Source organism: Physeter macrocephalus, chromosome 13, assembly GCF_002837175.3.
Source record: "Physeter macrocephalus isolate SW-GA chromosome 13, ASM283717v5, whole genome shotgun sequence".
Taxonomy (NCBI): domain Eukaryota; kingdom Metazoa; phylum Chordata; class Mammalia; order Artiodactyla; family Physeteridae; genus Physeter; species Physeter macrocephalus.
Window position 1 is genome coordinate 1,531,297 of NC_041226.1, and position 24,285 is coordinate 1,555,581.

At 42.0% G+C, this 24,285-nt stretch overlaps 1 protein-coding gene across 2 annotated transcripts in view; it reads right to left on the reverse strand.

Annotated features, from left to right (window-relative positions):
• Positions 1-23,975, reverse strand: part of MICU2 (mitochondrial calcium uptake 2) — a 90,524-nt gene extending 66,549 nt beyond the window's left edge. For both annotated transcript variants that reach the window (XM_024125897.3, XM_024125896.3), the window contains exon 1: positions 23,733-23,975. In XM_024125897.3, the coding sequence (XP_023981665.1) occupies positions 23,733-23,939 (207 nt within the window). In that variant the 5' untranslated portion in view covers positions 23,940-23,975. The remainder of the gene's footprint in view (positions 1-23,732) is intronic.
• Between the last annotated feature and the right edge of the window lie 310 nt (positions 23,976-24,285).

Here is a 24,285-nt window from a genome sequence, read left to right on the forward strand (position 1 = left end):
AAGAGAAATCGGAATGTCATCTCCTAGGGCTAAATCAATTCCTTTCAAAGATAGAAGGTATCATAAGGCAAACCATAATTTTAAGTAATTTATATAGGATATAAATAAACATTGCTATTCACATCTAAAAATCTGTTAAGTTCCAGGGGCCGTTTCAAGGGTATGGTGAGAATACCAGCACTGGAGGAACTCGGAACCTCCAGCTTTTATGTTTTTTTAATTTTAAAAATTATTTATTTATTTATTTAGGCTGCATCGGGTCTTAGTTGCGGCATGTGGGATTTTTTTTAAATTGCAGAATGCGGACTCTTGGTTGCGGCATGCATGTGGGATCTCGTTCCCTGACCAGGAATTGAACACAGGCCCCGGCATTGGGAGTGTGGAGTCTTACCCACTGGACTACCAGAGAAGTCCCGAAACCTCCAGCTTTTATAGGCTCTGCTACAAAAAAACAAGTTTTCTTTTTCCCTTTGGATTTTTGGTTTTCACTCTCAATCTATACGATAATCCACTTGCAAATAAAATTTGGGAAGGTCCTTTCTCTATGCTAAAAAAAAAAAAGTATAATGTACCTTCCTGAGTTAACTCTTAATAAAATCAAAGGGTCATTAAAAAAACAAAAACAAAAACAACAAAAACAAAAAAACCCACAAAACCATAAATTGATGAGAAAGCAGTAAGTAAAACTTCTTAAAATCTCCGTCCCCAAACCTGACAAAGAACCAGAATGAAAACCAGAAAGTAAGGACAGCCATGATGATGCTAGCTCCTAACCTCCCACTCTAAACTTGTTCTAGAAAGATCTTCTATTGATAGGTACTGATAATGCTGACCCACCTGCACGACAATACTAGGAATGAAAACTGGTTTCCTCCCCCAGAGTGTGATGGAACGAGAGGAGGAGATTCTGGAATCCCTTGCGGATGGGGCAGCCGGGCCTGGGTGTGTGCACTGCACGCCTCCGGGGGCCCCCACACTGGGAACGTCAGACAGCTGTGGAGCAGATGGCAGGAAGGTGCACTGTGGAAGATGACTTCCTCTAACCTGCAGGGGTAACGCTGTCACTGAGAGCTCCCAAGTGCAGGCCAGAGAGGACCGTGGGGAGTGCCCCCGGAAAGCCCCGTCACTCGCTGCCGTCGCTAGAGGCCCAGCACGTGCCTCTTTCCACTCCTGCATCCTGTCAAAGGGGGACTGGCATCAGCAGAGGGTGCCGGGCACGGCTGGGCAGAGGAAAATACTGTGTCCACAACCACGCTGAGCAAAAAGCCAGCAACTATGTCTGAGGGCATTTCTCTAAAGGGGCAGGCACCCCAAACAGGGGGACAGAGTGAATCGCAAAGGCCACCGCTGGGGATGCGCTAACCCCCAGCGTGGCAGGAAGGCAAAACGCCCAGAGGAGAGCCAGGACACAGCCTCGCTCCTCCTCCAGTCCCGCAGGCAGCAGACTGACCGACAGTCCATGGAAACTACGAACATCCTGCTCTGCAGCTAATGTTCTGATGTGAAGGTAAAGAGTGCTCAGTTCAAGATGGAAAGGGGTCAAGCTTATACATTCACACTGTCCTTGGCAAATAACACATCTGGCTAGACCATCTGTTTAAAACCTGATGTTGGGCCTATCCAAATTCTCTGGGAAAATGAAGAGCAATAGGGAACAACAATGAAAATCAAATTCTGAAAGAAAGCAGAAAAAAAATCACAGAAAACAAAAGATGTGATCGATGGACTTTAAACATCCGAGAACAAAGATAAGATGCAAGGTGACACAGGCATCTGAAAGGGAGCCAGCCCAGATGCACAAGAGGAGCAGAGACGAAAGATGCCAGTATGAAATGAGAAGCTTTAAAAAACAGGAAAGACTAGAACCAACATTGCAGAAAATATACAAACTACTGACAGGAAAAAAAATCACACAGAAGGCAGAAGAAAAGCACAGAGGGAAAGCATTTAGGGAAAAGAGTATCCACACGTGTGACAGACACCAAGGGTTCAACATGAAAACGGCTGTACTTCAGGAAGACAGAGAACAAATCAGCAACCATTTCAAAAACAGAGTGGGAAAACCTCACTGAAACCCTCAAAGACCTGAATTTACTACCCTATCTGCCACTGCCCTATATGAATATACTCAGGTTTGAATAATCCTAGAAGACCTCGGGGGAGATTGGTCAGTTTTAGTTCTTTCAGAAAACCTAAATAAGGCAGATGTTGGAAAATCCAAGTAAGGTGAGAACTATGATGCCCTTATTGCTGGATTCAACCTCTTAAAAGCTGTTCTCAGAGAAGATAATACAAAAAAATGACACAGTAAATGATTAAGCAAGATGTAGTTCTAAGATAATTCTTAAAAGACACACATCACCCTTGTACACTAAGTGAGGAAATGAAAGCAGCGTGAGGGGGTAACATACTCCAGCTATTCAACCCGAAAGGCTGGGGAGAATTTTTTTTGCCCCTCTTCACTCCAACTTATTTATTGCCGTGCAGGAGAACTATTCCAGTAGGAATGGACTAAACGGTACCAATGTTAATGTCTCTCTGAACGAGATACCCTAAGTTACCTGGACTCAACCCTGTCGGCCTCAGGAAGAAGAGGAGCCTATGGAATGTGCTTGTGGAGACCGAAGCACTGCTGAGGGTCCGCTGGGGGCTCTGCCCCTAAACCTACCGGGACTGGCGCAAAGTGGTGGCAGCGGGGACCCTCCCAGTACCGCTCGACTTGCTCCGCAAACGTGCATCTAAAGCTAAATGCTGGGAAAGGAGGGCAGAATAAAAGCTGGGGTTGCAGCTATCCTCAACGTGTGGGAACCGTCCACATGGTTCTGGTTAAATGCAAAATGCTCCATGGCTTTCAAGGATTACTTGTAATGCAGTAAAAAATGTGACAAAGGAATTAAGAGCAATGAGTGATATGAACTGGATAAAAGAGATCTTTGAAAGCTGATGACTTCTGCTAAAACATTTCACTAGTGTATTGCCTTTAAAGCAACAGGTGCTTCACCATTCTGTCTCTACTTTTTATCCATGAAGTGACAAATTGGAAAAAGTGTTCTGTTCTTTGTTGAACATTCTTTGGTCTCTACATTTCTCATGAAAAAGGTGGGAAAAGAAAAGGCCTTCCTTACAATGCTTTCAGTATGTCCAGCAGATATACATTGCATCAGGCAAAATGTAGTAAAACCTATTCATTTGGGGTTTTTATTTTGGAATTTGCAGTAATCTGGATAAAATGTAATTATTTTGTTGTCTTTGAACTTTCTGTGGTGTAATTAAAGAATATCTCTTCTTCTTAAATAAAACTTTACAACTGGAAATTTTCAGTCATTAGACAGAACATTTCCATTTCACTCTGAATCAGGGAGTTTTTATTGTACATGAAACAAAATACTACCAGAGTAAATTAGAACTATTCACTGCATAAGCTATGCTTCACGATAAATTCTACAAAATGACAGAGTATTAGTGAGGGAGACAAAAGTCATTCCTGGGAAAACTGGGAGCTCTGGAAACTATTCTCTGTGGCTTCTGGATATCATTTCATCTAGTGATGGCCTAGCCTAGACTTCCTTCCAGAGACGGGAAGAAAGCTAGTGTGGCTTTTCTTAGATGAGCACAGTAAAATGAAATGACATATGCCTCTCTCTATATATATGAATTTTAAAATAGCCCCTAGGACCACAGTAATCTGTCTGAAGAGGAGTGGCCACTGTTAGGGATGCTGATGAGTAAAGGAAGAGGCATCTTCTCTTCTGGTAACAGCTTTCTCTCTCCAGATGAGATCACTGAGCAGAATACTCACTTCCCTTCCTCCATAACTACTTTTCAGGAGGTACATCATAACTACATACATTTTTGTTTATGTTCTAACCAGAAAATTTAAATTAGGTTTCAAGTGATTAAAAAAAAGACTAGAGCCCTAACTTAAAATCTCAATACCTTCCTAAAGCTTCATCAGTATCACTCACTGTAATCACAACTAAGTAAAGCTTTTCCTGAGAAATGACGGGGTTGCTTTAGCCTACTGCCCTACTCGCAAGGGAAATACTACTCTGTGAACTCCTCCTACAACCATTCAACATCAACTTATTTAATAAATATTACATGTCTCCTACAACCAAGCACTGTATAAAGTGACACATGAACAGACACCCCCTTTCTAGTGGGGGGAGGCATAACATAAGTGGGTGAATGCTAGACAGAAGTATGAAAGGAGCACTAAGCATTTAGCAAACGTGAAAGTCCCACAACGATAAATTCCAATCTCTGATAGTTACTTTTCCAATGTTACTTATCAACCATGATATTCTGACTTCTTTCTTTTCAAAATGAGAGATATGTACACATACCCCAATGTTCACAGAAGCACTATTCACAACAGTCAAGACATGGGAGCAACCCAAGTGTCCACTGACAGATGAATGGATAAAGAAGATGTGGTATATACACAATGGAATATTATTCAGCCATAAAAAAGAATGAAATCATGACATTTTCAGCAACATGGATGGACCTAGAGATTATCATACTACGTGAAGTAAGCCAGACAGAGACAGACAAATATCATATGACACCATTTATATGTGGAATCTTAAAAAAAATGACACAAATGAACTTGTTTACAAAACAGAAACAGGGACTTCCCTGGTGGCGCAGTGGTTAGGAATCCACCTGCCAATGCGGGGGACACGGATTTGAGCCCTGGTCTGGGAAGATCCCATATGCCGCAGAGCAACTAAGCCCGTATGCCACAACTATTGAGCCCGCGTGCCACAACTACTGAAGCCTGCGCGCCTAGAGCCCGTGCTCCGCAACAAGAGAAGCCACTGTAATGAGAAGCCTGTGCACTGCAAGGAAGAGTAGCCCCCGCTCGCTGCAACTAGAGAAAGCCTGCACGCAGCAACGAAGACCCAACGCGTAGCCCCCGCTCGCTGCAACTAGAGAAAGCCTGCGCGCAGCAACGAAGACCCAACGCGGCCATAAATAAATAAAAAACAAAACAAACAACAACAAAACAGACTCACAGACATAGAAAACGAACTTATGGTTACAAAAGTGGAAAGGGGGCAGGGATAAATTAGGAGTATGGGATTAACAGATACACACCACTATATATAAAATAGATAAACAACAAAGGTTTACTGTATAGCACAGGGAACTAAAAAAAAAAATAAGAGACAGAGATGCACCAAACTAATATTTTTCATTATTATATAATTAAATTTAAATAGAAGACTCCTAACAGGTCTGGTATCAGCAAATTTATCTCGGTTGTGATCTCTCTTCTTCAGGCAACTGAGAAGTACAGCAGAGCATAACAAGGAGCCTTTTGTGATATAAGCTATGCTCTAATTTCAGGACCCTTACAAACCCATGCAAAAAAGTCTCCTCAAGGGCTTCCCTGGTGGCGCAGTGGTTGCGCATCCGCCTGCCGATGCAGGGGAACCGGGTTCATGCCCCGGTCTGGGAGGATCCCACATGCCACGGGGCGGCTGGGCCCGTGAGCCATGGCCGCTGAGCCTGCGCGTCTGGAGCCTGTGCTCCGCAACGGGAGAGGCCACAACAGAGGAAGGCCCGCATACCACAAAAAAAAAAAAAAAAAAAAAAGTCTCCTCAAAACTGAGAACTTCAAGTATGCCTGGGGAAAGTGCTGCTAACAAAGGGCTGAGTCATAAACAGAGGCTACCATGAGGGTTAACAACATTTAGGATATTATATCCTACAACACACACAGTGTGGAGCGAAGAGGGGATGGATTAAAGGATCCCTTCTCGCCTTTCTCCTATCCCTCCACGGGCAACAGCTGCAGTCTGTAGCTGTATGTATTTTATAGTTTAGGATTCCAGAAGGAAAGTGATTCATCCATACAGTATTTTGCACTGCTTTCCCCCCATGCTCCCACATTCTTCATGATCTGCTCAGGCTTCCATACCCCAGTCCCCAGCAAAAGACTGTCCGCGCTACATGCTTCCTTGGCTTACAGGAAGCACATAGTGAGGATGGCTTTTTAAAGCTTGTGGCTGAATACTGATGGCAGTTTGCCTACCACCAAGTCCCTTAAGCCCCACACCCTAACTCCACACAAAATTTGGTCAAAGACTGGAATTAGTTAAAAAACAACAAGAACAAAAAACCCCAAGCAGCAACATGTTGCTTGCATACAAATTTTATCCCCAAAATAGAACAAATTTTATGAAAACCTTCAGATAAATGGAAAAATAATGAAAGCTTGAATGAAGGGGCAGATATGCAATTTCCTATTAAAAACAAAAATTACATTTCTATTTTAAAATTCCACTGATACTATTATTTTTATGAATCGGTCTTGTACGAAACAAATACGGTACTCATTTTAAATGTCAACCTTAGTTTTGGTCTTTGCTAACACAATTTTCCTAAAACTGACTGGGTTTGCTGGTGCATCCTTAGCTTCAGTTTTCACCTTGCTACCTCTGATGAGCTTTAATAAACCTTTGCTGTACATCTTTCCAGAAGACAGATTAAATAACCACTTACCGCTTCTGATGGTAATTAAACCTCACGAAGCTAACTGTGTGATAGTTAGCTGCTTCTGGCCCTTTCATTTGTTAGGGTTCCGGTACTCCCTCCTCTAAGAGCCCTCCCAGCGCCCATTCTGGGTTAGGGTGTCCTAGAGTGAGTGTACAGGACTCAGTAAACGCTCATCAAAGCCCTGGTGACTCTGCACTGCATCTGTCTGCCCCCGGCATGCCTTCCTTTGGTTAATATGTTAAATGGTTAAAAAAGTTTGCCAGGAATGAGTGAATCTTTATGAATGGCAACCAATTCCAAACTTGAAGTGTGATATTAAAAAAATAACAATTTAAAAATAGATTTCAGTCCTTGAACCAATATGCGAAAGGGTTTTGTGCTTATGAATTTTAAACCCTATTAATAATTTATTAGAATATCTTTAGGTAGCTAGGTATGTACAAGTGCACCCAAGTGTGCACACAATTATTTCCTCTTATTACAACCACAAATTACTGCATACTGTTAATTACTTTAGATTTTAAAAACGCCTTCATAACAGGAGCACAGAGGCAAAGCTGTGGACAGGGGGTGGCAGTGTTAACTGTACCAAAAGGATATTGCTTATTTTGCACCTATTGCACAAGCTATGGAATCTCAGGAACAGATGCTCTGAAACTGCGCTGCACCAGCTGCTGCGCACTTTCTGTCCGTAAATCTGAACGATCTGATGGACTTCAGGCCTTATATCATGTTTGGTTTGGGTTGTAATGGATTTTTTCAGCTTCCGCTTGGAGTTCATGGACATAACAATACAATATGTCTAAGATAAAGTTTTGATTAAAATGTATTTGTAGCAAATGAGCAGGGGATGAGCTGAACATTTTACCAAGCATTGACAAAACACATAAAGATACTACTTTTACAAAAAAGGTACTAAGATGCATGTCATTTCTGTTGATGTTTATAAATTAAATCACCAGTAAATAAAGTAATACATAGATTACATGATACAAAAAGGAAAATAATGCACATATATGATTACACATTTTGGCAAATTAATTTATTGTACAATAAAGCTCTGCTTTGTATCTGTAAAACATGAACATAGAACAAATCATTTAAGACCTGGCAAGGACTTGCCAAAATCTCCCTTTTTGCTTTTACCTGATTCTTTGGACATATTTCATGCTCGTAAGACATCCATGCTCTCATTTAGTAATTTCTGAAGATACTTTAACAGTGAAGATTTTAAAAGATTCTCTAACAGAATCTGCTATATAATGGCTGAAAAACCAAACAGACTGTGTTTGCTTGTTTGTTTGCTTTAAGGTAGCGCCTAACATAACTAAACAACCGCTAAATAAACAAGCTGAAGAGAATCCCCACTTTCCCACTTCTACTGTCAGCACTGCTAGTGTTCACCCCTTTTCCCTTCAACTTCACCACCCTTCTCTGCCTTTAACGACAGGGGGTATCCAACGAGGATGCACGAGTTTCCACATCTAGCCTTCACGTACAGGGCAGAAGCAGGATAAAACTGTGCCAGTGAATCATATACTAAGTGAGCAGAATTGCTAGCATTTGCCCAGGCCAACAGTGAGGCCTGTACCAAATACGAAGTTTTTGGGTGCATGTTTCAGAAAAATCCTTATCTTGACCCCTGAGAATTTCAGAATCTTATGAGAAACAAAACCAGTGAAAACTTATAGTTTATGATAAGTTGTTACATACATATTTAAGGGTTGGCGTGGACAGAACGAGCACTTGGGTAATCTTTCCCTTTTAAAATTTATTTGGTGGTGAATTTACTCCTGTGCTCTTTAGAATCAAGAGAATAATCCTAGTTAAATCTTAACTAGGATTAGGGAAGAAAGTAGGGAAAAAGAAGGAACAGATATTTGTAGGCTAAAATAGAGCGTGAAGTTCTGAAATGATTCAGGCAACCCTAATCTCCAAGCTTGAATTGCTAGTGAAGTACCAAAGAGTTACTCTGAATATTTAAAGACTTGGATGAACTTTGTCACTTTGTTTAGTGTAAAATTAGTTTCTAAATATTCATGGCTTTGTTTAGATACTCTTCTAACTTATAATAAAAAAACTTTATATAGTTATATTATTACCAATATTAAAAATGTTACTATGAAATCATAGTTTAGGCTCTGAGTTCCTGAATGACCCACATCACTCGCATGCTAGAGGGTGAAGAGAATAAACCGGAAGACACTTTCTTGGATAATGGATCTTTATGATTTAAAGGAGAGGGATATGGTAATAGACCAAGGCATCTATGACATTTTAAAGGTGTAAACAGGATAAGCTAGTACAACAGGGCTAACAGAAGGCACACTGGGCTAGAAAAGAGAATGTACAGTCAGAACAGAAGTGAAGTACTGGTAAAAGGGAAGAGTAAATACCATAAAGTAAAGGTAAATATTGTAAATTATCTGATCTGAGGGTAAAAACCAAAACCGAAGAGTAACGCAGTGACAGGATCAAAACAGTTTACTTGAAAATAATTTTAGATATAACACCTGAAACATTTTGTAATGTAAAGAAGGACAAATATTAAGAACCTAGAAGGGACAAGAATATAATCTAAAAATTTAGAGCAGAGCCTCATAAGCCCACACTACAATGCTTCTTGGTGCTTGTGACTCCTGGAAATTATAGGTGAAAACACTGTATGAGCTTTTTGGGAGAGAGTACATAACTTTTATCATATTCTCAACCTATTCAAAGAATAAATGACAGGGGATTTCCCTGGCGGTCCAGTGGTTAAGAATCCGCCTTCCAATGCAGGGGACGTGGGTTCGATCCCTGGTCGGGGAACTAAGATCCCACATGCTGTGGGACAACTAAGCCCACGCACTGCAAACTATAGAGCCCTCTCACTCTGGAACCCGTGCGCCACAACTAGAGAGAAGCTCACGCGCTGCAATGAAGAGCCTGCGCGCCACAACAAAAAGATCTCACATGCCACAACTAAGACCGAATGCAGCCAAAAATAAAATAAAATAAATATAAAAAAAGAATAAATGACAAAGATGAATTAGCAAACGTGAGTAATTAATATGGTAAAATACAATAACAATTAGTAAAAAAAAAAAAAAAAAGCTCCAATTCTAAGCACTGCTCATGTTAGAACAGCGTAGAGTTAATTAACTCTAAATAACTGAGATGATCTGTTCTCAACGCATGGCTGTAGGGGACTCTTAAAATTGAACAGAAAAAGTTTCCTCCAGCAGGACTAAATATAAAATGAGAAAACAATTAATTCCAAGTCCTTTAAAAATGTCTTACATTTTCCACCAGCTAAACCATATTAATTAAAATAAAAAATACAAAACTGCTGTATAGCCAGAATAAAGCAAATTACTAAAGGACATCATCATTGTATAAAAAATTTGAATAAAAGCTTGGTTTTAATAAAGTCTTATATGTGTATCTGCACAATTCTGATTTTCACATCACTTTCTCTTTTTGCTGATATGTGCAAAAGCCATGTAGGTTGCCTTCCTCAAACCAGGCACTGCCCTATATAAGCAAGCATAATAAATACTCACAGCCTCTAACAAAGAAACAACTAAAGAGCAATACAGACGAAAAGAGCCTGGAGAGCGAGGAGACAGGGGCAAGAGGTGGTCTCCAAGAGGGCAGCGACAGCTCACTGTCACTAGAATGACCTCTGCGGAACCACACCTATTTCTTTCTTTCTTTTTTTAAAATGTATTTATTTAATTTATTTTTTGGCTGCATTGGGTCTTCAGTGCTGTGCGTGGGTTTTCTCTAGTTGCAGCGAGCAGGGGCTACTCTTCGTTGCAGTGCGCGGGCTTCTCATTGCGGTGGCTTCTCTTGTTGCAGAGCACGGGCTCTAGGCACGTGGGCTTCAGTAGTTGCAGCACACGTGCTCAGGAGTTGTGGCTCGTGGGCTCTAGAGCACAGGCTCAGTAGTTGTGGCGCAGCGTGTGGGATCTTCCTGGACCAGGACTCGCATCTGTGTCCTCTGCATTGGCAGGCAGATTCTTTTTTTTTTTTTTTAAACATCTTTATTGGAGTATAATTGCTTTATAATGATGTGTTAGTTTCTGCTTTATAACGAAGTGAATCAGTTATACATATACATATATCCCCATATCTCTTCCCTCTTGGGTCTCCCTCCCACCCTCCCTATCTCACCCATCTAGGTGGTCACAAAGCACTGAGCTGATCTCCCTGTGCCATGCGGCTGCTTCTCACTAGCTAGCTATTTTACGTTTGGTAGTGTATATATGTCCATGCCACTCTCTCACTTTGTCACAGCTTACCCTTCCCCATCCCCATAACCTCAAGTCCATTCTTTAGTAGGTCTGTGTCTTTATTCCCGTCTTGGCAGGCAGATTCTTAACCACTGCACCACCAGGGAAGTCCCCACACTTATTTCTTAACTTCATAGCCATTGGCTTTATTTCTATAACATGAGAGTATGATAGTTGTTAATACCTTAACATTGCCTGCAAAGTTTTAAATAAGTTTTAATAAAAACTTCTCACTCAAGATACAACACCCAAAACTTGAACAATGACTAGTCTCTTCAAGTCATCAAGAGGCAAAATGGTTATGTGTTTCTTTTTGCCACTTTTCCTAAATTTTCTAATATACACGTATCTCAATAAAAAAAAAAAGCCAACATAAGTAAGTAATCTTTAAGAATTAAGAAAGAGCCAACAGCTGGAACTCCCTTCTTAATATATGTCAAGAAATTTCAATAACCATAATAAAACAGCATTTCTTTAGTGTTTTAAGGAGCAATCTTTTCATGACTGTAATTGAAGACGGATTTAATCACTGCCTAATGGCACTACTAATAACATACAAAGTCCTAATTTAAAAACAAAATAGTTGCAGTATTAAATAAAGTCAAGCTTCAATTACAAATAAAATATGGTTAGTATTAAGTTTTTAAGAAAGAAAAGTGTGTCTGGCTCACAGGATAACCCTCACTGTCGTCTCTCTACTGCAGCAGTTCCTGGTTAAACCGCCATGTTCCCTTATCACCACTCCCTCCTGCTGCACACTAAAGTAGCTCACTCGGGGAGTCGCAGAGTGAGACCTAGGAGAGGAGCTGAGCCTTTCACATCATACTTCAGCGCAAGCGGGACTGTCACTGCAGGAGCGTTAGGAGGTGTCCAGTTGTTCGCTGTCTCTCCTCGGCAGCTGCCGAAGCCACGCACTCAGAGCAGGATGTACCACGAGAGCAGGCTCCTGACCCTGACTTCAGCCCTGGAGCAAATCCAAGCATTCCAGAACTCCCCACCAATGTGGGTCTGAACAGAGGTAGAAGCCCTACTAGGGATCTGCTTCTGATCTGAGCTGGCTCTTAATTGGTCAACTATGACCAAATTTAAACTAAAAAAGATTTTGTCTTTAAAACACCTATAGTGTGATTTAATCTCTTGGTATTTATACACTGCACACACTCAAAAACATAGAAACTAACCCGTTTATAATTTCCAATTATGTATAATCTTCTAATTGTGCATACTAGCAAATGAGAAAAATGACTGATATTCCCAAATAGCAGACAGACTAGGCCAATCATATTTTGCTTTGGAATACTTACTGATAAAACAATTTGTGAAAAAACACCGTGCTTTCCTATTTAAGGTTCATTTTGTCTAATTTTTAAAATGGTTTGCACGTCTAGGGCACACAGCAGCCAAGGGATGAGGACAGAGGAGGGAGCCGCCGGAACTGCGCTTGTGTAGCAGGAAACACTGAAGCTGCACAACTGCTAGCACAGGCACAGCAATCATACAACACATATGTGCATAAATGGAAGATTTTATAAGGCTGTATTTTTTTTTTTTTTTTTTTTTTTTTTGCGGTACGCGGGCCTCTCACCGTTGTGGCCTCTCCCGTTGCGGAGCACAGGCTCCGGATGCGCAGGCTCAGCGGCCACGGCTCACGGGCCTAGCTGCTCCGCGGCATATGGGATCTTCCCGGACCGGGGCACGAACCCGTGTCCCCTGCATCGGCAGGCGGATTCTCAACCACTGTGCCACCAGGGAAGTCCAAGGCTGTATTTCTTAATGGAGAGTAATCACAACTTTTATTCTGCATACCACACATTCATGAAACTTTCACAGATGTCCGTGAAAAGTTTCTATATAGACCAGGCTGTGCTTAAATATAGGATCCATTAAGTATTATTTCTATATTGAAATCATTTATAATCGCAAACATTTAACAATCTTTTTTATGGAGAGCACATTAAGAGAAGATATCTGCTATGGCTTACTTTACCAAATATTTACCACTTTTTAAACTGTAAATTTTAAATTCATATACTGCTACTACTGATGGCTTAGGATATGTTTATGCACTGTTATAATTCATAAAACTCCAAAACTCACGGTAACAAAAGCATTAATTTGAATGCATTATCTACCAGAACATATGCTTTATAGAATAAGAGTAAATAGTAGTTTTTTACTCAGGTTCAGCTACATAAATTGCAAAAGGACAGATTAAAAAATGCTTCTGCTTTTACATTACAATTTGTTTTTCTTCCCTTCTTGGCCCCCTTGTCCCCCCTCCCCAAAAAGCACCTCCACAGATTTGCAGTAAGATACAGAAAGAGTGTCCTATCACACAAGGAAGGAAAGTAAGACAACCTCTCATTCATGCAGGACAAATAGCTATGCCAAAAGCACAAATTACATCTAATTAGAGGGTATAACTTTGTCATCTTTTTTTTCATAATCTGGCCATTTACACACTTTGATTTTTGACTTCCATTTGGGTTTAACAACATCAAAGCTTTGTCATCACTTATGTGTTTCTACAGACATTTTTACCTGAGGCAATAAAGTATAAAAACTTCTTTGCATTCTTGCTGTACCGCTGCAAGAAAGCTTTAGTCTTCATTAGGCTTACAATGTTTCACGGTTATTAAACTTCTGTATGTTGCTATAAAGTTCATTGCCCTTGGCATACCAATTTTAAATGTACTATCATTAAACCCAATGCACTGCACACAAATACACTCCAACCAAGCAGACTCCAATATATATTGTTTTACTCTTGCTAATGTCTTACGAATGTCCTTTCCTCCCCTTTTCACAAAAATAATGACCACAAATATACTCAGACAACTCGAAACAAAAGAAAGCAATGCCAACTTAATTTTATGAATTGTTTAGGGCTCTTATAGCAAATTAAAATAGTTCTATCTCATTAAATACATTATTTGAGCTTTTAAAATACTCATTGATATGCAATAGAAAAAGAGAGTCCTGCATCTAATGACACTTGCAAAATCGCTTTCCCAGTTAACATATTTCTGCTTGACTATTTAAACATGATGATCCACATTCCTTGCTTTTATTTATTTAAAATTTGTGACCACCATTTTTTTAGTCAGGTTGTACTCACAAAATATGAGTTCAAAATGTGAATTTAAATAATATCAAAGAAACACCATATTTGATGTTCTCTTACTATTTTAGAATTTTAAAATTTAATGCCACGATGCAATATATTCTTCTCATTGAACTCATAATACCAAAGCTTCTTTTGTTTTAGACATTAAAAATAATTAATTGGGCTTCCCTGGTGGCGCAGTGGTTGAGAATCCTCCGCCGATGCAGGGGACACGGGTTCGTGCCCCGGTCCGGGAAGATCCCACATGCCGTGGAGCGGCTGGGCCCGTGAGCCATGGCGGCTGAGCCTGCGCGTCCGGAGCCTGTGCTCCGCAACGGGAGAGGCCACAACAGTGAGAGGCCCACATACGACAAAAAAAAAAAAAAAAAAAAAAAAAAAAAAAAATTAATTAATCTTCAGCTGCATTGGATCTTCATTGCCGTGTGCGGGCTTTCTCTAGTTGTGGCAAGCAGGGGCTTCTCTTCGTTGAGGTGTGTGAGCTTCTCATTGCGGTGGCTTCTCTTGTTGCAGAGCACGGGCTCTAGGTGCATGGGCTTCAGCAGTTGCAGCATGTGGGCTCAGTAGTTGTGGCTCGCGGGCTCTAGAGCGCAGGCTCAGTAGTTGTGGCGCACGGGCTTAGTTGCTCCACGGCGTGTGGGATCTTCCCGGACCAGGACTCGAACCCGTGTCCGCTTCACTGGCAGGCATATTCTTAACCACTGTGCCACCAGGGAAGCCCAAGGCTTCTTAAAAATAATTTGTTAGGTAATGTTTTTTAGCTACATTGGAAAAACTCACCAAAAGCAAGCCATCAGAAGTTTGTGGCCATTGATCCTATATTCATCCTAACTACTGTCTCGAAGCTCTCGTTCTTCATGAACACGTTAACCCGTCGCCCCTTCCCTCTCTGGGTTTTCTCTCCGGCAGCAGTCATTACTGTTCTGACCCTTCCGACCCCCCCCCCACGTTTCCCTGATTCTACCTCCTAGTTTTCCAGAGCAGCTCACCATCAGGGTCTCCTGTCTACAGCCAGCTGCTAGGGTTAACCATGCCCTTTGCTTTCACTCCTGTCAGGATGAAGGAGGAAAACTTGTTAGTCTCAAAGCCCAATCTCTACCTGGGGTCTGACTCCAGGTAACCTCCTTCCTCAAAGACTTCCACCTATAATCACCCCCACAGAGCTGGACCAATTTTTGCCTCCGTATTATATCATTCTCCCAGCCAGTATCTCTTTTACAGCAACACTTCTAGAAAGAACCATCTCTATTCGCTTTCTTTGCTTCCTCACTTCAGTCTCTCCTCAACACATTCCAATTAAACTTGCCCCCAGTATTTCACTGAAATGCCTTTTGTCAAGGTTACCAGCAACTCCCCTACTGCCACACTCAAAGCTCAACTGTTTGTCCTCACCCTCTCAGTAGCAACAGACTTAAGTGAGTTACAGATTCGAAGCAATCCCTATCAAAATCTCAATGACATTTTTTATGGAAATAGAAAAAAAAATCCTAAAATTCATATGGAACCACAAAAGACCCTTGAGAGGCCCCCATACGACAAAAAAAAAAAAAAAAAAAAAAAAAAAAAAAATTAATTAATCTTCAGCTGCATTGGATCTTCATTGCCGTGTGCGGGCTTTCTCTAGTTGTGGCAAGCAGGGGCTTCTCTTCGTTGAGGTGTGTGAGCTTCTCATTGCGGTGGCTTCTCTTGTTGCAGAGCACGGGCTCTAGGTGCATGGGCTTCAGCAGTTGCAGCATGTGGGCTCAGAAGTTGTGGCTCGCGGGCTCTAGAGCGCAGGCTCAGTAGTTGTGGCGCACGGGCTTAGTTGCTCCACGGCGTGTGGGATCTTCCCGGACCAGGACTCGAACCCGTGTCCGCTTCACTGGCAGGCATATTCTTAACCACTGTGCCACCAGGGAAGCCCAAGGCTTCTTAAAAATAATTTGTTAGGTAATGTTTTTTAGCTACATTGGAAAAACTCACCAAAAGCAAGCCATCAGAAGTTTGTGGCCATTGATCCTATATTCATCCTAACTACTGTCTCGAAGCTCTCGTTCTTCATGAACACGTTAACCCGTCGCCCCTTCCCTCTCTGGGTTTTCTCTCCGGCAGCAGTCATTACTGTTCTGACCCTTCCGACCCCCCCCCCACGTTTCCCTGATTCTACCTCCTAGTTTTCCAGAGCAGCTCACCATCAGGGTCTCCTGTCTACAGCCAGCTGCTAGGGTTAACCATGCCCTTTGCTTTCACTCCTGTCAGGATGAAGGAGGAAAACTTGTTAGTCTCAAAGCCCAATCTCTACCTGGGGTCTGACTCCAGGTAACCTCCTTCCTCAAAGACTTCCACCTATAATCACCCCCACAGAGCTGGACCAATTTTTGCCTCCGTATTATATCATTCTCCCAGCCAGTATCTCTTTTACAGCAACACTTCTAGAAAGAACCATCTCTATTCGCTTTCTTTGCTTCCTCACTTCAGTCTCTCCTCAACACATTCCAATTAAATTTGCCCCCAGTATTTCACTGAAATGCCTTTTGTCAAGGTTACCAGCAACTCCCCTACTGCCACACTCAAAGCTCAACTGTCTGTCCTCACCCTCTCAGTAGCAACAGACTTAAGTGAGTTACAGATTCGAAGCAATCCCTATCAAAATCTCAATGACATTTTTTATGGAAATAGAAAAAAAAATCCTAAAATTCATATGGAACCACAAAAGACCCTGAAGAGTCAAAGCAATCTTGAGTGAGGAGAACAAATCTGGAGGCATCACACTTCCTGATTTCAAAATCTATTACAAACCTACAGTAATAAAACCAGAAGTAGCAGGTGCTGAAAAGTGTGGTACTGGCATAAAAACAGATAATACAGACCAATGGAACAGAAAAAGAGACGAGAAGTAAATTCATGCATTTACAGTCAACTGATCTTCAATAAGGGTGCCTAGAACACACAATGGGCAAAGGATAGTCTCTTCAAAAAATGGTGTTGGGAAAACTGGACAGCCACATGCAGAAGAATGAATTGGACCCTCATCTCACACCTTATACAAATATTAACTCAAAATGGGTTAAAGACTTAAATGTAAGAACCAAAACAGTAAAACTATGAGATGAAAATACAGGGAAAGCTTCTTGACATTGGTCTGGGCAATAACTTTTTTTTTTTTGGCTGTGACACCAAAAACACAGGGAACAAAAGCAAAAATTCTCAAGACTACATCAAACTAAAAAGCTTCTGCACAGCAAAGGAAACAATCAACAGAGTGAAAGACAACCTATGGAATGGGAGAAAATATTTACAAACCATGCATCTGATAAGAGATTAACATCCAAAATGTACAGGGAACTCAAGTCGATGGCAAAAAAACAAAAAACAAAACAAAAAAACCCTGATTAAAGAATGGGAAAAGGATCTGATTAGCATTTTTAAAAAGAAGACATACAAAAGGCCAACAGATATATGAAACAGTGCTGACAATCACGAATCATCAGGGAAATGCAAATCAGAACCACAATGAGGTATCACCTCCCACCTGTCAGAATGGCTATTATCAAATAGACAAGAGATAAGTGCTGGTGAGGATGTGGAGAAATGGCAACCCTCATGGACTGTTGGGGAGTGGAAATTGGTGAAGCCACTGAGGAAAATCCCTCAAAAAATTAACACTACAACTACCATATGATCCAGCAGTCCTGCTTCTGGGTATGTATCTAAAGGAAGTGAAATCGCTATCTCTAAGAGACATCTGCACTCCCAGGGCCACTGCAGCTTTATTCACAAGAGCCAAGCTATGGAAAGAACCTGTTTGCATCAGCAGATAATGGATAAAGACAATATTGATACACACCCTTACCCACAAGATGGAACACTATTCAGCCTTGAAAAAGGAAATTCTGCCATTTGTAACATGGATGAACCTAGAGGACATTATGCTCAGTGAAATAAGCCAGATACAGACAGACAGATACTACATGGCTCACTCATCTGTGAAATGTGAAGAGTCAAGCTCACAGAAGAATGAAGTAGAGTGGTGGTTGCCAGAGGCTGGGGCATGGGGAGATGCTGATCAAAGGGTAGAAGTGTCAGTTATGCAGGATGAATAAGTCCTGGAGATCTAATGGACAGCACGAAGACTATACATATACACCATACATACAATACTGTATCATATGCTTGAGGTCTACCAGGAGAGTAGATCTTAAGTGTTCTCACCAACCACCCCCCCCCACGCCCCCCCCCCCAGTGGTAACTTCATGAGGTGATGGATGCTAATTAGCTTGACTGTGCTGATGATCTCTGTTACACAAAGAAAACATCAAGCTGTACACCTTGAATATATACAGTACACCTCAATAAAACTGAAGGATAAACAAAACAAAAACCCCTTCCAGGAGTGCTGCTAAAAACCTGGGAACGGGAGGGCCTGCATTCTCCAGCCGCCTCTCCTGGGCATCGCTCCATCCGATGCCGCCTCTGCTTAAACCACAGGAGCCGTGTGTAACTCTGCCCAAGCCCTGAAAATATACCAGACTTCAGACTGGGTGGGAGGTGGGGAGATCAACAGGTTGTAAGAGAACACACCCTTTCCAGTCCTGCGCCCCTCTCTCCCTTCCGTTTCTACGCCCAGACTTGCCTGCGTGCTCCAAATTCTCCTGCCCTCAGGCAAGCAGCCTGCCCTCACCCGTGGAGCCTGAGCCACACTCACGTCCTTACTCTTCACGGCAAACACTGGCCATGCAAACCCAAACCATTCTCCCCCAAGAGGAATTCAGCCAGTTGTTAACAGACAGACCTTGTTGTATTTAAATCTTTAGTCAGTGTAACCAATACTACACAAAGTGTGTGTCATACATTTAACTACAATATCAAAATACAGTGTCTATTAATACAGTTGGTTTTAGCCATATGTCAGGATTATTTTCCAAATTTAAAAATAATTTAATTGGCTTGAGGTTTACAAGTTGAAGAATCCCAATGATTGGAATGAAAATGCAATTTATTTTATTCTAAAATTTATTCTGATATTTTAATGTGATAGCTCAGGACAAAAGCTTGCTGCATAAAGACAGATATAAACATTAACAATATGAATTAAAAATTAAATATCATACACAGTAATAGGTGAAATGGACCCACCTTTAAACTTTTGAGACAAAGGTATACCAATTATTGTTTCATTATAGATTTCATCAATTTATTTACCCATTCAATAAATACTTAGCACGCCTACTATGCACAAGACTCTTTTCTAGGCTCTTGAGATATAGCAGAAAAGAACAAGGTTTCTTACTTACTTAGGTTTCCTACTGGGAAAATGGCATATGTCTCTATGACTCTAAGTGTGCAATTGAGTATACATAGGACATTTAGTAACTGAGCTGATTCTGAACATTTCTAGAAACTGCCTGCCTATTATTTCTACAAAGACTAATCAAACCAAAGTTAGACAAGGTCACTTCATTACATAGTGCAGTTCATTTATTTACTCTTTGGATAAACATTTATTATGTGCCATTGTGTGACTGTGAATGTTTCAGGCACCAAGAATATAGAGATGAAAAAGATAAGAGGCCATTCTTCTGGGGGAGACAAAATAAACAAGTAGATAAAATAATTTCAGGGAGTGATAAGTTCTACAAAAGAAAAGAAAAATGAATTAAATGTTAAGAAACGCTTCCAAGGATTTATAAATACAAATATAAATAAACATATCAAAGGGAATCTGATACTTATGAATCTACAGAATAAAAAATTTGGATTTATTTAGAATAAAAACCATTTATACAGTATTATAGACTAGGTTATACAAAACAATTTTACCTTAAACATGGTGGACAAATTTTTCATTAAAAAGCAAACCAAAAAAATCCTATTATGAAGTCAGGGAAACATATATTCAATATCACATATAATTCGAAAATTAATGTAAGGCCAAAAATTATAAAGATTTAGAGAATAAATGAAATACTCATTCAACAAATCAATAAGAACAAATAAAATATTATCACTGCTGTCACCTGCAAACTGTAATGCATTTAACTTTGGCTTTATGGTTTTCTCTTTACTTCCCCCGCCCTCAGTTTTAGGCCTTATTTACAAGGATTTATAATATCAAAATGATTCAGAAAAGCTTTACTTTTAAGTCTGATCTTACATGCCATTGAGGATTTACTTAGTAATATGGAGATGTTTGTTTTCATCAGTTTTTACATTACCAATATATTATTTCTAGCTTGCAATAACAAAATACAGTAATAGCAAAAAACCTTTTACATAGTATTGAAATTCCTGCAGGAAGAAAATTATTTTGCCACTGCAACTTGAAAACTCTAGAGCTCCTGTTTCTCCATGAAATAACTTTCTGTATTTTTTAAATATATCAAGGTTTATTAAGAATGCAGCTATCCTTTTAAAGCAGAATGGACTGGAATAATAGACTCTATCATTTCTTATCTGATTTTACTATGCCAGAATCAAATATAATAATACTTAAAGAGAGTAATACTAAAATCTAAAACAGTTTTCAAATATACTTAAGTGTTTCAGAGGAAGCAGCTTACATACACGTAACTGACAGGCTGACATGCTCTAAAGCAAGTCATGCCCTAAAGGATATCTGTAGGAGCTATATGTTGTTGTCCAGATGTAATCACTTGTTCAGGACTCCTGTAGGGATCTCCCGCTTCAGGCCACTTCGCTTTCACCAAATTCACCAAAGACTTACACAGTACCCGCTTCCGCTAACCCAAAGAAACCTGAAGAAGATTTTCACTTTTACGAAAAAAGGCAAAAACCGAAAAAAGTGCTCAGCCTTTGTTTTCCAGAGAGCCGTTACAGGGGCAGCGCACAGCCGAGGCAGCAAGAGCGGCCCTGGGGACTAAGCATCTCAGCATCAGATGCCAGCACTCTGAACTGTGTCTGTGAGCATCTGTACTTCATCTCCATTTATTTTATGCATCCGTTAGCAAGACGTGTCCTAACTGCTCCTTCACTTTATGCCATTTCGGCTTACAAGAGGTTTCATAGGAACGCTCTACTTTTGGATAGTGGGGGAGAACCTGTATATTTTCTGAAACAATACAATTACATTTTACATAAGACTCCTGCAACTTAGACTCTGCAAATTTATCTTCTAAATTTCTTTCAAATTCATCCACTAATTTAGCCATCACCAACTCTCTCCTGAATTATTTCAACAGCTCCCGACCTCACTTTCAATCCATTCCCTTCACTAAAGTCTCCATACTCTTTCCAAAGGTCCAAGTCAAATCTGCAATATAGTAATGTGTGTAATTCTCGATTTACGCGTTAAATAACATGATATGGTGGCATGTTTAATAAGCACTGTAATTTCAAAGAAGTGATACTTTGAGATATCTCTAACAACTGTATCAGAATAGGAAAAGATCTGAGGTTGATCTGTTGGTTACTGTTAATACTTCTGTAGCTAGTTGCCTACATTCACAATTGAAGAAAATGTTAAGTTATAGGTCAATGAAAACAAAAATGTAATCTTTTTCTATTTAAATTAAAAGACTCCCTGAACTCTATGCCTGTATTCTTGGGGCACCATGAAGGTTAAGAAGCCCTTTGATGGCTCCCTGCTGTCCTCAGGATAAAACTTTCTTCATGACCTGATTCCCTGCCGCCCCTACCTGCTCTGGACCTCATCTTGCACAGCTCTCACCCTCCTGAGTCCAGCTCCTCCCTCCAGACCTTTGCAACACTGTTCCCTTGCGTGCAGTATGCCTCCCCTTCTCTTTGCCCAGCAAACTCCATTCATCCCACAGGCGTCAGTTTACAGGTCATTGCTCAGGAACCCAGGCGTGTGGGAGGGGCTCTTCCAGGTGCCCCCAGAGCACCCAGCACTTACCACCCCTATCGCCCTGTATTAAAATTGCCCCCGCTCTAAACTAAGCACTTGAACCGTGTCTTGAATTCCCCACTCCTTGCATACTGCCTGGCACAGAGGTAGCACTTCAATAATTGTGGAAAGAAGAAAGAAAGAAAGAAGGGAAATGCCAACATATCTGCTGTTTCATAAGCTTGATTTCTACCCTTAATTCCTGACTGACCCTCACAAATGCAAGCACCGGTCACAATGGAAATCTGAAAAGTGTATGAGTCAGTGAGTATAAATTCACTATTTTTATTGGAAAAATCACTTACTGTGATGACTGAAAATGAAGGATATCATCACTATTATTAAGTCCATGTCAGGAAGACTACCACCTTACAATGCTAAGTAAAATAACTATATAATACATAAAAGTGTATCAAGAGCACACCTATCTCAGTAGTTCTCGACCATGCACACATGACTCCAAAGCGGCGGTGGTGCTGACGGCGGGGGCGGTGGCGGGATTGACAGGCCCCCTCTTAGGGAAATGTTACCCCAGTCAGTGAGGTGGAGGGGGTTTTCAAATTACAGGCCCCTCAATTCCTGCTGTATTCAGCCACTGCTGCTTAGAGGAAGGTGAGGTCATCTTCAAGTCCACCGGGGTGGCAAAAGGACAAAAACCACTGTTTTAATAAAAGTGGTCCAACAGCAGATCAAGCAGATGCTGTGTCAACAGACCTTGTAAACCTATTGATAATACAATGGTTTCTGTATTACTTTAGCTGGGCTGAAAGTACCAAAGGTTGCAGAGAGGGAAGGGAGCTGGGGAGAATGCAAAACACCACACTGGTGTAAAGTTTTAGTGCCCCGTCAGGAACTGAAAACACAAACAGGCTAGCAGTGGGCCACAAAAACACAGTGACACAGATGGACTGAACCCGGAATCTACAAATTGCTGAGGGGGTAAAACTGAAGCCATTTCTGGGCACATGGAGTGAACCCCTTTGATAGAAGGTGTGTCTGAGTAGCGCTAGGTCAGAGCGTGACTACAGGTGGCTCTGCATGACAAAATTTAAAAATGTGGATTTTATCCTAGGAGCACGAGGCACTAATGGTTTCTGAAGAAGTGTACGTTATGTGGTTAAAGTGATACTCTTGGGAAGATTAACTAAACAGGATGAATTAAGTGGTTGAGAACAGAGGCAGAGAAACCAAAGATGGATAATAAACTGAATTGCTTGACACAAAATGAACAAAAATACTATAAGACACCGTTAGATAGATCCTTCCACCTGTAATCAGAAATGGTATGAGAATGGGGGGAGAGTTATTGCCCGTTTTAACTTTGTGGCATCTTAATTTAATACAAGTAAAAATACTGTATGTCAATCCTTTAACTCACAAGGCCTGCTTTCCTCTCTTTTGTTGTATCTGACCGCTGAGTTTTTCAGAACTCAAGGCACTTAGAAAGGCATAATGTAAATCTAACAAACAGAAAAAGAATACTGCTTTTAATTTTCCAAAATATTCACACACAAACTTAAAAGAATCAAAATGTCCTTTAAATATTTAAAAAGTAGTACTCTTTTTCAAATGTTCAAATGTTTTGCGTGACAATTTGATACTGAACCAGGGAACATGACCTTTACTTTCATACATGGTAGTTTAAAAAGAAACGTCTTTTGCGTGGTACTCAGAGTCCGCGGAAGCATGAAGGTTTACGACATGTGATAGTGTTCCTGACGGTTGACCATCAAACCTGGCAAACATCGACCAGCCGACTGCCTCTTTTATTATTAAAAAGGTCACCTGTCAGGACCGCTGGACCACGGGGCGCAGCTGCGGGCCCGGGCGCACGGAACACGCCCCCACCGTCCCCGCGGGTCCGCGGCGCAGGCTGCCGGGGGCCGCCCCAGCCCCCCACTCCTCACCCGCACCCTCCACCCGCCGGGTGTCCGAGGACTGAGGGGCGCGGCGGGGCTGCCGGACGGGGCCCGTCCCGTACCTGGGCTACCACGGTGAGGCCGCCCTGGGGCGCTGCCATATTCACGCGGCCGTGGTACCACGCTGCTCCTGCTCCCGCCAGGGCCACGCCGACCACTGCCGCCGCCACGGGCCCGGAGCTTGGCCAGGCCCGCCGGCCGGCAGCCAACCCGCGCAGCAGCCTTTCGCCCCAGGCCACCATCCGCGAGCCGCCCGCCGCCGCCGCCATTTTTGCGGAAGCGCCCAGTCGCTGCGTCCGCGTCGCTTCCCACGGCGGCCCGAGAACTCGCGCGCGGCCGCGGTGTCGCGAGACCCGGGCGGTATCAGCCCCGCCCCCGAGCCCGCGCGCTGTGCTGCGGGAGGGGACGGGGCGGGGCCTAGGGGTGGGCCGGGGCCTGGCGGGGGGCGGGGCGCAATGGCCGGGAGAGAGTGGGCACGCCGCCGGCGGTGGCACCAGGATTGCCGTGCCGTGTGAGGGGGGGGGCGTGTCCTGTGGGGCCAGGGCCGGGCGGGGGTCTAGGGCCTGGGGCCGGGGTCGTGCGGGGCGGCCGGCTGGCTGGCGCCGGGCGGCGGTC